This window comes from Propithecus coquereli, unplaced genomic scaffold, assembly GCF_000956105.1.
Source record: "Propithecus coquereli isolate 6110/MARCELLA unplaced genomic scaffold, Pcoq_1.0 Scaffold124, whole genome shotgun sequence".
Classification (NCBI taxonomy): domain Eukaryota; kingdom Metazoa; phylum Chordata; class Mammalia; order Primates; family Indriidae; genus Propithecus; species Propithecus coquereli.
Genome location: NW_012136525.1, coordinates 4455519 through 4468868, shown reverse-complemented (window position 1 = coordinate 4468868; position 13350 = coordinate 4455519). Strand labels below are relative to the sequence as shown.

Below are 13350 nucleotides of genomic sequence, written 5' to 3'. Positions count from 1 at the left end.
AATATATGCCTTCAGACCCTTACCAACCAGAGGACTTGCATCAAAAATACTGAGTTCCTAGCTCAGCAATTTTTTTCCACTTCCTTGGAGGTCCAGTCCTGCTGTAAACACATCTACAAGGGATGTTGAGGAGCCCCTGATACCGTTATGCCCTCTAATTAAACCCTGAATTTAGGAACCTCAGATCCCATCCACTCCGTAACTCTCTTCCGGTAAGGCAGTCTCCAAATGCTGAATCAGGGCAGGTGCGTTCCCATGAAGCTGGGAAGATGACGGTCTTGAGGGCATTTAAAGGAAGGAACAGGGTTACAGGAAGAGGGAGGTACCAGAGTAGGGTAGAGAAAGATGACAATAGGCAAGCCCAGTATTGCTAGGACATGGTAGAAAATGCTTGTTGTCTAGGAGAGGCATCCCCAATAGGACTGTCGCAGCAGCAGCAGCAGCAACACAAAGCCAAGGGACTTGACAGTAGTTCAGCATCGAGCTTCACATTTATTTTTCTCTTTTTATTTGTTTACTTATTTATTTTTGTTCGCAGTAAAGCAGCGCTGCAGAAAGGCAGGGATCCGTGGGGTTATTGGGATCGAGGGACACGCATGTGCAAGGTGGGAAAAAGGCAGAGTTTAATATGGGAAGGAGGAGTGTGAGAGAACTCATTGTTCATAAAAGAAAAGCTGGGGTATGGATCTGGAGGAGGGGAAGGAACAAATACTTTTGTTTTTCTCAAAGAAATGCTGGCGTCTGAATCCGGAGGAGGGCTTGAACTAGTTCGGCGCCCGGGATTGCTGCACTGCCCGGGCGACCCCGCAGAGGCCCGGGCTCTGCACTAGCCACAGTAGAGTGGGGGTGGGGGTGGGGCTGCGAACATTGGCTTTGATTAAAGAGGTGGGCGGTGCAGGCGGGAGGCGAAGCGAACCGCGGGGGTGCGAAGGGTGGGCCCCAGGCAGCCGAGGAGCCAATGAGCGGCGACTCTGGGTTCTCGCAGCCTCCTTGGAGACTCCGCAGCCGTGGAAGTAGCGGCGCTGCCGGCTGCCTCTCTCGCGCCGCCTGCGCCCGCACGCAGCGCCTCTGGGGGCGCAGCTCAAGCCGCACTCGCAGGGCACGGCTCGCCCCGGCTCGTGCCGCCGCGCGCCTCCGCGGGGACCCTTTCCCGAATAAGTTGCAAGCGGGGACAGTGGCCCTGTGGAGGCACTAGGTCGCGGAGAGAGGCTGCGGGAGGAGGGACGTGGAGTGGGAGGTGAGTAGGCGACTTGCTTCTCAGATTATTCCCAATTAGCACCAAGTTGGCAGACAACCCCACAAACCCACGAAGCCTTCGGTCCCCCTCAAGTCACATTCTCTGTATTTCAAAATATATGATCGTAAGAAAACTCCAACTCCCGTCGTAGGTTAAAGAGGGACAGGCTGTTGGCACCGCCGCCGCCCAGGAACACTGCCTAGAACGAACCAGCCCTCCCCAGCTGCAGAGCTCTAGCCAAGCCTGCATCCCCCTGAGTCCGGCTGGCGGGGACAAGCCGGTGGGCCCCGCAGAGAGCCCTGCGGGAGGGGGAGATGGCCCGCAGGGCGGCGCGATCGGAGAGGATTTCTGTGGGACTGCACAAACGCGAGCCCATCCGAGGAGTTTTGCCAGAAACACCGCCGCCTGCATTGCGTCGGACCTGACCATTTCCAATGTGAAATTCCCGGGGAAGGTCGCCGGCGGCGGGGAGCGCGCGTGGGCGTGGCTGTGGGCCACCGGGGAAGTAGAGTTGGTGGTCGGCTCTTCTGGTGGGAGAGGAAAAAGCTGCGCCGGCAAGGGTGGGAACTGAATGACAACCCCCCTCTGCCAAACCACCCCCTCATATTTTCCATCTACCTCCCCGCTCCTGCCCTCCCCCGCCCTCCCCAGCCCACGCCCGGGTGGGCCAATCGCTGCTCGGTATTCCGGGCGCTTTCTCAGGTTTCTGCTGATCTTGCAGCGCCCAGAAATGGACCGAACGGACCCGCAGCCGCGCGCACCGTGCCCCACTCGGAGCTGCTGAAGGCTCCCGGCGCGCCGCGTAGCCTCGGCGAGGTCCAGGCTGGGGTGCGGAGAGCGGAGGGACTGCGGAGCCATGTAGATCCAGGCTCCTGCCCGCCCGCCTCCTCCGGGATCGAATCAAGGGCTCCCACGGTGTTAGGAGGGGGCGAGAGTGCTGTTTATCGTCATTTGCTTCGGAGCTTCGGGAGAGGGTGGCGTTTTGCTTTTCCGCCCAGCATCCTCCGGAACTCCTGCACCGGAGCGAGGACGGCGTCTCCAGGTTGCGGGCGGCGGGTGAGAATGGGGGCAGGGAACGAACGTTTCCGCCGCGGCTGCTCAGCACAGCTTGTGTCCGACTGAGAGGGGCGCCGGACGAGCGGACGGGGGCGGCGAGTGGCCCGGCGCCTCTCGGGTGCCGCTGCGGCGGCCGCTCCGGCCCGGTACTGCAAGGCGACCTGCCGCATTCCACGCGGGCTGCCCGCCGACTGAGCACCGCCCCTGCGCCAAGCCGCCGGCCAGGTAGGGGCTCCGCAGTTCGGGGCTGCAGAAGCGGGGCTCGGGGCGACGGGGCGGGGGAGGCCGGGGTGCGGGGACGCCGCTCGGCACTGCGAGCTGCCCCAGCGTCTCTTGGCGCTTTTCCGATCTCTAGTTCAACGAAGTTGTAAACAGATCGGCTGCCGGGCATTGGGGAGAGTGGGATGGAAGAGCCCCAAACTTGGATTTCCGGGTGTCTGCGTGTGTGTCTGTCTGTGTGTATGTGATAACCCTAGTAAACGTCCAGTGCTTTCTAAAAGAGCCAGAGGTCTGTGTTCTTCGGTGTCTTCAGATGTCCGTCCCATCGGAATGCTTCTGATTTTCTGCCCCCTTATCACTTTCTATTTCTCTGCAGCGTCCATCGATCGCCCTGGTGGGAGCTTAGAAGGCGGCAGGCGAAGAGGGGTAGGAGGGGGGAGAGCCGAGGAGAAGCAGAGGGGGTGGCAGGCGTGGGGATCTGCTGAGCTGGCAGCGCACCGGGTCCTAGCAGGGCTCGCGGAGGGGAGGGGAGGCCAGGGCGACCCCCGAAGCGATGGCCGGGTCCCCTAGAGCGGCACTGCCTTAAGGCACCTCGGAGCAGGAAGAAATACCAAAAAAAAAAAAAACGAAAGGCAAAAACCCCAACCCAGCCCGCGGCAAAAAGCTGCAGCCGGGCCGCAAGCGAGGGGGATTCCAAATTGAGTCAAAGGCAGGGTGGAGGGGACGGCCAGGAGAAGCGAAGGCGCAGATCCCTCGACCTGCTCGCTCGGAAGCCCCTCCCCCTGAGCGTGGGGGAGCCGAGCACTCCGGTGGGGGGGGCGCTCGGGTCCCCCCCACCCCTCGTCCCTCGCGCTCTCCCGGCCCGGACTCCCGCCTGGCCTCCCGCCTCTGCGCCCCGCTCCCACCATGACGGTGATGTCTGGGGAGAACGCGGACGAGGCCTCGTCCGCCCCGGGCCACCCCCAGGACGGCAGCTACCCGCGGCCGGCCGAGCACGAAGACCACGAGTGCTGCGAGCGCGTGGTGATCAACATCTCGGGGCTGCGCTTCGAGACGCAGCTCAAGACCCTGGCGCAGTTCCCCAACACGCTGCTGGGCAACCCTAAGAAGCGCATGCGCTACTTCGACCCCCTGAGGAACGAGTACTTCTTCGACCGCAACCGGCCCAGCTTCGACGCCATCCTCTACTACTACCAGTCGGGAGGCCGCCTGCGGAGGCCGGTCAACGTGCCCCTGGACATGTTCTCCGAGGAGATCAAATTTTACGAGCTGGGCGAGGAGGCCATGGAGAAGTTCCGGGAGGACGAGGGCTTCATCAAGGAGGAGGAACGCCCTCTGCCCGAGAAGGAGTACCAGCGCCAGGTGTGGCTGCTCTTCGAGTACCCTGAGAGCTCGGGGCCCGCCCGCGTCATCGCCATCGTCTCGGTCATGGTCATCCTCATCTCCATTGTCATCTTTTGCCTGGAGACGCTCCCCGAGCTGAAGGACGACAAGGACTTCACGGGCACCGTGCACCGCCTCGACAACACCACGCTCATCTACAGTTCCAACATCTTCACCGACCCCTTCTTCATCGTGGAGACGCTGTGCATCATCTGGTTCTCCTTCGAGCTGGTGGTGCGCTTCTTCTCCTGCCCCAGCAAGACGGACTTCTTCAAAAACATCATGAACTTCATCGACATTGTGGCCATCATCCCTTATTTCATCACCCTGGGCACCGAGATAGCTGAGCAGGAAGGCGGCCAGAAGGGCGAGCAGGCCACCTCGCTGGCCATCCTCAGGGTCATCCGGTTGGTGAGGGTTTTTAGAATCTTCAAGCTCTCCCGCCACTCTAAGGGCCTCCAGATCCTGGGCCAGACCCTCAAAGCTAGCATGAGAGAGCTAGGGCTGCTCATCTTTTTCCTCTTCATCGGGGTCATACTGTTTTCTAGTGCAGTGTACTTTGCCGAGGCGGAAGAAGCTGAGTCGCACTTCTCCAGTATCCCCGATGCTTTCTGGTGGGCGGTGGTGTCCATGACCACTGTAGGATACGGTGACATGTACCCTGTGACAATTGGAGGCAAGATCGTGGGCTCCTTGTGTGCCATCGCTGGTGTGCTGACAATTGCCCTGCCCGTACCTGTCATTGTGTCCAATTTCAACTATTTCTACCACCGAGAAACTGAGGGGGAAGAGCAGGCTCAGTTGCTCCACGTTAGTTCCCCTAACTTAGCCTCTGACAGTGACCTCAGTCGCCGCAGTTCCTCTACTATCAGCAAGTCTGAGTACATGGAGATCGAGGAGGATGCGAATAACAGCATAGCCCATTATAGACAGGCCAACATCAGAACTGGCAATTGCACCACAGCTAACCAAAACTGCGTTAATAAGAGCAAGCTACTGACCGATGTTTAAAAAAAAAACCAAGCAAATGAGCAAACAAAAAGCCCCACTTAGCAGCTCAGAAAGACTTAAACAAAACAAAAAAACCCTAGTGACTCATGTCACACTATGTAGATACTTTACTAAATAGTCTTTGAATGCTCTATTTACCTGTCAATGCGTTGTTGCATTGTGGCTTCTGGGGATGGTGAACCAGAAGCTTTCAAGATCTGTGAAAAAAGAAACTGTTTTCATTTTGTTAAAAAATGGGAAAAGAAAGAGTATTTTCTAAAACTGGCTTAAAAAAATTCAGTCCGTGAACTAGTCTAGGTAAAATAAGGATCATGTGCTTCCCTATACTGAAACATTTTTAATCCTTTGGCTTCTTTAACTTTTTTTAAAACTAAAAACCAGATGATCACTTAGAAATACAAAGTTAAAATTTGCATGGGACTCCAATATAAAATCTTTGCAAACTGCACAGCACATTTAAGACAGTGCATCGGATGTGTTATATGTAACATGATATGCCAGCCAAAATGGGCAATGAAGGATTATTTTTATTTTGATCAACTGAACTGCATATTATAAGGTGAAAAAAACCAAAATTACTTAAGACTGGTTCACAGAGCACCTTGTACTGGTCCTGATCTGATTTCCCCTCTGCCCTGTTCTCCCAATCCAGACTATTCTCTTAAGAAAAAGATAACAGAATTAAATTAATTGATTCATCTGCAGTGCTGCTAAGTTTTCTCAACTGCGGAGGAGCCGAATACAGGTCTTTTCTCACCAGGCCTGCACCCTGACCCCTGGCCTTCAGAACTGGATGTAAAACCTTAGCCTCCTTATTGCAAGAGAGCACAAATGGAGTTAAATGTAAGCATGTTTGAATCTGATAACATTTATTTTATAATCGCATGCTGAGAAGTTAACCCGGACAATAGGGGATAAGCTTAAGTTAAAATTGACTCTTCTAAAAATAGATCCCTTTTCATTTGCATTCACCAAAAGTGCACTCCTCCATTTAATAACTATTTTATTAGTAAATAAAGTACTGTATTTAAGTGCATATGTTAGATGGGAACAATAACTTTTTGGAGCTCAAAGCATGTTCTCTTATTCAGCATTATGGCCTCTTTGATTAAGATGTACCTTGACTTAATTAATGCATGATCTCAGTAATAAAAATTAAAAAAAAATAATAAAAATTACAAGTCTGTGGGATGAAAGGCCCAATAGAAACAATGGGGGGTGGGGGTGGGGGGCACTCAGTCAATTTTCCTGCCTTTGCTCAGGGAAATGTCAGGTTTTTGTGCAGGTCTAGGCAGAGAGAGGACCAGTATGCCCATCCCTTAAAGGGAAGCTGTGAGAAAAACTAAAAAAATTATTAAGGTATATATAGCAACACCTAAGAAAAAATATCCTTTCTAGCTGAAGATAAACACAAGCAAAACAAACAAAAAAAAAAGGTGCAATACTGCATGTTTTTTGGTGCATTTTTAGGATGTAAATGAAAATGTTTATCTATTGTATGCATCCAAAGCAGAGCTGATTTTTCTTTGCAGTCATGATTTGAAGTCTGTAGAGACTTTGACCCTCCCCTCGAGGCTCCCTGAAGAAACTCAACCAATTGATTTAATAGTTGCTTAGTGCCTTTATCCTGTACCCACAGTGAACTGCAGAAAGTGCCTCCATACACAGCTGAGAAGTTAGGTAACAAAAGGGGGGAAGGGTTGGGGCACAGATATTTTGCTTTTTCTTTTTCCATCCTCACTCTTTCATTTCACCACTGTGAGAAGACCACACCACCCTAAACCCTGGAGAGGAGCGATCCAGGGGGTTGCTGTCTCTCTAGCCATCCACTGGGCTTGGTCCCTTTGGCATCGTCACGCTGGATGTGAACTGAGACCCATCTTTGAACTGGACATAAACCGTGAACTTGTTTTCTCCTCTTCCCCACCAGAAGCCAAGATAAACTTTTGGGAATTTGTTTCCTATGAAGGGCCACTCTGGACACGCAAGCCTTCCTCAGGTCCAGTGTAGAGTTCCTGGCACATCTCCCTGTTCTTTCTCTGCTAGCAACAGCACTTTGCAAATCTCCGTGATAGTCTCATCTTTTCAGGCATCGTTGTGGATGTGGGAACACTCAGTTCATAAAACCTTTCCTAGGCCTTCCCTCCTGGCCCATCCCTTTCAGATATTTTCTATGACGCTCCTATGATCCTCCCACCTGGCAGTCACTTCACAGGCTGAGCATCTGACTTCTGCTGCCCCAGTCACCCAGCCCAGAGAGCGTGGGGACCCTGCGCCCAGCTGAAAGAGAACCACAGAACACAGGTCTCTGCAGCCCCAGCCCGGCAGCTGTCCACCAACGGAGAGGCGCTCACAGCCTTGTTAAGGACCCTGAGGTGGGGAGTCTTATTCTGCACTTAGCATGCGGCCACCTGCTGCTGCCTACCTGACATTCCTGCCCGGCTTCTTCCAGAAATCTTCCCTGTTACTCTTGTCCCTTGTCCCTCACCCTATCCTAGAACTAGCAGTGAGGCAATCAGCCTAGAGATCGAGTTAGGCGGGCTCGCTCGACGGAAAGAAAGAAGGTGGATATTTTATCTTCCTGTGCGACTTCTGCGAATCTGTGAGGTGACTGCAACACGCATCGCGGAAGACAAGGGGCCGAGAACTGCACAGCATCTGACTACAGGGCATTAAACCCTTCCGTGTGATGTCTCCTTCTCGTCTGAACCTTAACTTGTCCTGGCGATTCCTTCCCAACTTGCTTAAAAGTCCTCGGTTGAGAAAAAACGCCAACCTGCCCTCAGTCCTCGGGGATATCTTGATCTTTTATTTCAACTTTGAGGTCTAGGACACACAGAACTTGAAACGCTGCACTCCATCAACAGCAATAATCCACTCGGTACTGTGGAACGGATGGGTTAGAGGATGAGAAACTGGTGTCAAGACTGACTCTGGCTCCTTGGTATACTTCCGTAGTTACACCCTGGACTGGTTGATTCCTCTGCATGTGACATAGGGAAAAGTGCTGCATGCGGCGCACCCGTCCGCCTGGGGTTGGGACGAGGTCACGAGTGTGGGGTGGTGTGAGGCAAATGAACGCTGCTTAGCCCATCGGCAGCTCATTGCAATGAATTCAGCACGAGTGGAGCACAGGGATGATCTGTGTAGCATAGGCATGTGACGTTTGACCAAGCGCTTACCCTTCGCGCTGCGATGTGCTGAAATGTCTTTGTAGGCCTGAAGGTGCACTTAACAAAACTGCCTATTAAGGGATGACTATATTTTGGTTTACTTATTCGTATTTATTTTATCAGGCTTTTCACCTTTTCTTCCCCTTCCTAGATACTGAGCTTTCATGGCTCATGTGCTGAATATGTGTTTTCTCCAGAGGGAGAAGACTTCTGACGTGCTGATAGCCATAACTTAGCTCTTCCAGTGCATGGGGGCCCTAGTTCAATAGGGTGGCGGCGGAAGGGTTGGGTCTCACCAGGGCTGTTAGCCATACAGAATCTCTGCAGTGGTTAACTCACCTGAAGTGATCTGAATCGGAGAGACCAAAGACATTCATTTCCTCTGTCCTCAGATTTATAGAAGACAGATTGTAGCCAGGAAAGGTTTTTGTTGTTGCATCTCCCCTTCCACATCTGTGCACAACTCCCCTCACTTGCCCTTGAGACTCGAGTTCCGATCACCAGTTGAATCAGTGCATTGGGAAGGTGTTAGTGGGTTAGCCCAGCAAAATCAGGTAAACCAGCGGCAAGTCCTTCTCCGGGATAATGGCCGACGAGCAGTCATTTCCCTAAAATGAAATGGCACGGCAGGTTTGGATTCCACTACGGTGGAACTGAAGCACAGGTGGCATCACAATCTTGAGTCACTTGAGAATAAAAAAAACCTTGTAATGGTAAATGAGGAACACATTTCTTTAAGTAGAAATTTGGTCTAGCCCATAAAGGGCCTTCTTCATGCTGTGCGTAGTTACACATTCTTCAAATTAGTTACCATCTAGAAGTTGTAAAAATAATTCCCTACCCCCACCCCCATTTGATTATAGGAGACCTCAAAACACATGCTCTTTAACAATTTGAGATTTTAATTCTGTGTTTGGTAGATTGGATTGAACAGAAAGGAGAATGAGAACATTAGCAGAAGGCAGTTCCCCATTTTCTTCCAGGAATGACTTATTCCTGGGAGTGGTGAGAATCGGTGGGTGGTAACCATCGTTAGTAAAGAATTGTTAGAATGAATATAAACTGCCAAACGACCATGTTATCTTCCAGCTTTTTTTCCAGCAAGAATGAGGTCTTTTGATGTTTATGTTCATTTTAAGAAGATAAAGAAACAAACTAAAATTTTAAGGTCAGACACAACCCAAGTCGAGTTGTGATCTCAGGAGGTGACTTCTCATCTACCATGTGGTGTATTAGTACTTGTAATTATATCATGGAATTTCAGGGTATATATGACCATGTTTAGCATGACTCAGGTAAATTTTAAAAGAATGTACATTACTTACCATTTTTGTAAAGAAGCAAACAGGAGCTGAATTGTTAACCAAAATTGTTCCATTACCTTGGGTCACTGTGAAAACTCATTCAGGGTATGGATGTCAGATTTAGAAGCCTTGGGATCAAATGCCAGTCTCTTTGCTCAGGCAAAATGACCATGGGCTTTCTTGGGAAGTCCAGTGCATATGTAAGGGGTGAGGCCTTGCTGACCTCAGGGCTGTAAGCTTTAAGGAGATTGACCATAGTCACAGTGATTTTCATTTAGGAGCTAACTAGGAGTTTACTTTTTATGATGTGGGACTTCAAAGGGTGTAGACAAATTTTGTACCACAATCAGAAGAAGAAGAAATGGTGTAAGGAAAGAAAACAAAACAAAACAAGAAATCCCTTGCAAAGTATTCCAGGTCAAAAGTTGTCTCCTTTCCGAAACTTGTAGAAGCACCTTTCTTCTTTTCGGCGCACTGTTTTGGGACTGTTTGCGCAGCAGCTGTAAGTAGACAGCATGAACTCTATGTGACATACCTCTAATATTAAAGTATTACTGAGGTTAAAAATAAAAATTGAATAGTATTAATTTAAAGTGCACCATCAGGACAACAAACCATTTAAGCCGAAAAAGCACTATTTTATTTCTTGAGTTTGCCAGTTGCTTATACCTATGAGTTAAGGTCTCATCTTCACCTCCTGTGCATTTCCCCTTCTCCTACTGTTTAATTTGTCAGGTCGAGGACATTGAATGTTATGAATTGAGAACCTAATTGATGCGCATAGTTTTCATCTATGCAATTTTACTTGCTTCTGTCACTTTATGATCTGTTCATATTTGGCATCAATTAAAGATAATTTTTAAGGATCTTATCAAGGAATATCTTGACTGGTTATTTGTCTCTCCTTTAATTGATATTTTGGGGGCCCTTTCCTTATACCTTATGCTGTGGGGTCTCTTTAAATAACATGATGAATTTAAGACAAGATCATAAATCAGCCTGGTTTCCTTTTTGGAGCACATGGACTGTTTCTGCTGTCCAAGGAAATACGTTGGGGTTAAATTTTGAGGATGGATTCGCAGTTTGGTCTCAGGTAAGATCCCAAGTAGAGGCCACTGGCATTTGGCCTGTGTAGAGGGGTGGGTGGGGTGAGGGAGGGATCAAGCTTTGAAAAGAAAAAAAGAAATGACGCCGAAGGGAGGAAAGTAATTGGTTATATTCGCTTAAATTGTTTTTTATTTGAAACTGTATTTTTCATTCACAGTCTGAGAAGCTTTGCAGGAAGGATAATTGTGTGTGTGTGACCGTGCTGTGGTCTGGGATCAAATAACCAGATAGTTACAATATGGTGTTAGAAGAGATTATGACGTGGAAAAACAGCGTGGTCCCAGCTATTCTTTACCTAGACTTTTTCCACATAGTTCTACGTGTGGTTCATCTTTCTTTCTTCCTGTGTTTTCTTTCTTTTTTTTGAATTATCTCATTGATGCATTTCCTTATGATGCTTCCTGATATTTAGGTCTTCTCTTTTCTTCCTTGTGACTGTCGCATTTTATACAAACTCTTTTACGTCGGAGCAGACAGGTGGCATGCTTCTTGTCCAGGTGTTTGTTACATGCTAAATACGCCAGGCCTCTGCATCATCACAGAAGTGTATTGTGTTGTGGTAGGTTCGGGTCATAAGTTTCAGAGATAAATCTTGCTTTGCTGTAGAAGTTGCTGCTGAAGGTAGATGATGCAGTGGGGCAGGCTGCCCGTGATTTTTCTGTTGTGGCCAGAAAAAAAACAGGCCGGGCTAAGCTCTGACACAGAAGGTAGGACACAGCCAGAGCCACGGCAGTGGCAGTGGGCGCCCGAGCCAGGACATCCATAACCCCAAGGGTGTTTCTCAAAGCTCAGCCTTAGAATGGTCTTCTTGAAGCAGAAGCAGGTAGAACCAGGTAGCTGCTAGGGGTAGGGCTACAATTGGAAGCTTTGTTGTTTACAGAGCTTTAAAAACAAGTCAAGCCATTTTTATAAGAGGAGAACAGAGAGCAGATGCCATCTGATCCCAGCCACTCTGCCACTGTGTGGGGAAGCTGACTGCCACCATCAGTCTAGCTTTCCGGATGCTGACTGGGCTTGCATGTGGAGGGAGGGCTGAGCAGAGGGGCCTGGCTGCAAAGTCCTACGCAGATAAGACACAGCATGGCCAAGCTGTACAACTGAAGAGAAGCTCTTTGAACCAGCTTGAAAACAGATAATTCAAAACATCCTATTTACTTAATTGAATCTAAGATACAGTCAATTGTGAGAGGCACTATTATCTGACATATTTGTTAAAAAGAGCATTATAATTATGACCCGCCATTGCATCACTGCATTGATGCATCACAATTTTAGACAAATAGAAATGTAAAAAAAAAAAAAAAAGGAATCTTAGAGTTGATGAACTACAGTGATTCCAATGTATATCCCTCCCGAACCTCCTAACTTGTTTCCTGGTATGATAAAAGGTTTGAATTCTGAGTCCTTTAAATTTGGCAGTTTCATGCAGACCTGAACCCTGGCTTTTAGGTCTGAATCTTTAGGTCTTCTTTTAAGTATATTTTTATCCCACAGTATTTTTGCTTAGTCCTGCCCCTAACTCGCGCTTTGTGCTAGGCACCGGTGATGTGTTAGTTAACGCAGCAATGTGCTCTAGAGATCCTGAACCCAGCGAGGCCCTTAGACTTAATTATGATGTATGGAATGAGCTTGGTCTTGCTGCTACTCCCTTTCTCACCCCTTAGTAGCACTCCCTCTATCACTGGATGTTCAGAATCACCAGCAACCCTTTGCTTTTAAAGTTAAGGCAATCATTCCCAATAAGGTGCTCACAGTAGCACTTCCAGTTTAGATAGCTCTCTTTGCAGTCGTTGGATCCTTTCCACGTGAGTTATGTTGCTTTGCTCTCCTTGGAGTGTTAGGTTGGGCTTATATTGGTCTCCTTATTTTATAGGCACAAGGATCTTCCCATGATTGCTGGGTGAAGGGAGCAGCCTGGATTTACTGATGAGTCCATGGCCCAGTGTTGGGCACTTGGAAGGGCCTCTGAATGTTTATTGAACTGATAGAGTGTCGGAAAGTGTAATGTCACATGTTAAAGACAGACCGGTGGACTTTGTGTAGGTGTTTCACCTTTTTGAGCCCTTAAATTGCTCATTTCTAAAATGGAAACATAATACCTCATAAAGTTGTGTGGATTAAATGAGATAATATAGGCCCACATGTTTGGTAAATTCTAATGTGTTGGATAAATATGAGATATTAATAGATATGTTATTAATTATAAGGATAAAGGGAAGAGCAGGAGGAGACTACTGGGTCATTCCTCCCCCAGGGTGGGGGGAGGAGGGTGTGAGCTTCATTTTAAAGGAAGACTCCATAGAGATTGGATGCTTAATTCAAAGGATTAATTACATAATGGTGGAATTTGAAGACTTGTAGGCTGAGATGTTTTCAGTAGGAATAGTTGGTACACCAAGCATGTAGCAACTTCCCAGGATGCTGAACCACTATTTCTAGTCTTGCCCTGTGACATCAATACTATTTTACACCTTTAGGCCCCAAACATTAAGGTTAAACTGTGCCATGCAGTCAGCTGAGCAACCAGAAGGTATCTTCAGTAAATATATCACTTTTGATCATCTCATTTTCTAAGTGCAAAATATTGCCTGATTTGATTCATTTTCTTCCACCTGTGAATATTGAAAAATAAAGCAAGATGTTGTTTGGGAAGTTTTCTCATATACTTGTCTGAGAGATATTTTATAAGTATAAAAAAAATCTATTCTTAACTGTCCTTGCTAAAAATTAAACAATGCTCACAAGCATATATGAGTCAATATAGTCTTTTCTTGAATAACACATACTACAAAGATGCTTATAAAATTGATAAATTATAATATCTCTACAGGGGTCTAGCCCTTCCCTCTTAAAACCATTT

The 13350-nt window shown here is 48.5% G+C and overlaps 1 protein-coding gene across 1 annotated transcript; it reads left to right on the top strand.

Annotated features, from left to right (window-relative positions):
- Positions 1–1770: 1770 nt before the first annotated feature.
- Positions 1771–10254, top strand: KCNA1 (potassium channel, voltage gated shaker related subfamily A, member 1). Its single transcript, XM_012637842.1, has 2 exons — positions 1771–2518; positions 2889–10254. The coding sequence occupies exon 2, from the start codon at positions 3419–3421 to the stop codon at positions 4904–4906; it is 1488 nt and encodes a 495-aa protein (XP_012493296.1). The 5' UTR covers positions 1771–2518; positions 2889–3418; the 3' UTR covers positions 4907–10254.
- Positions 10255–13350: the final 3096 nt, after the last annotated feature.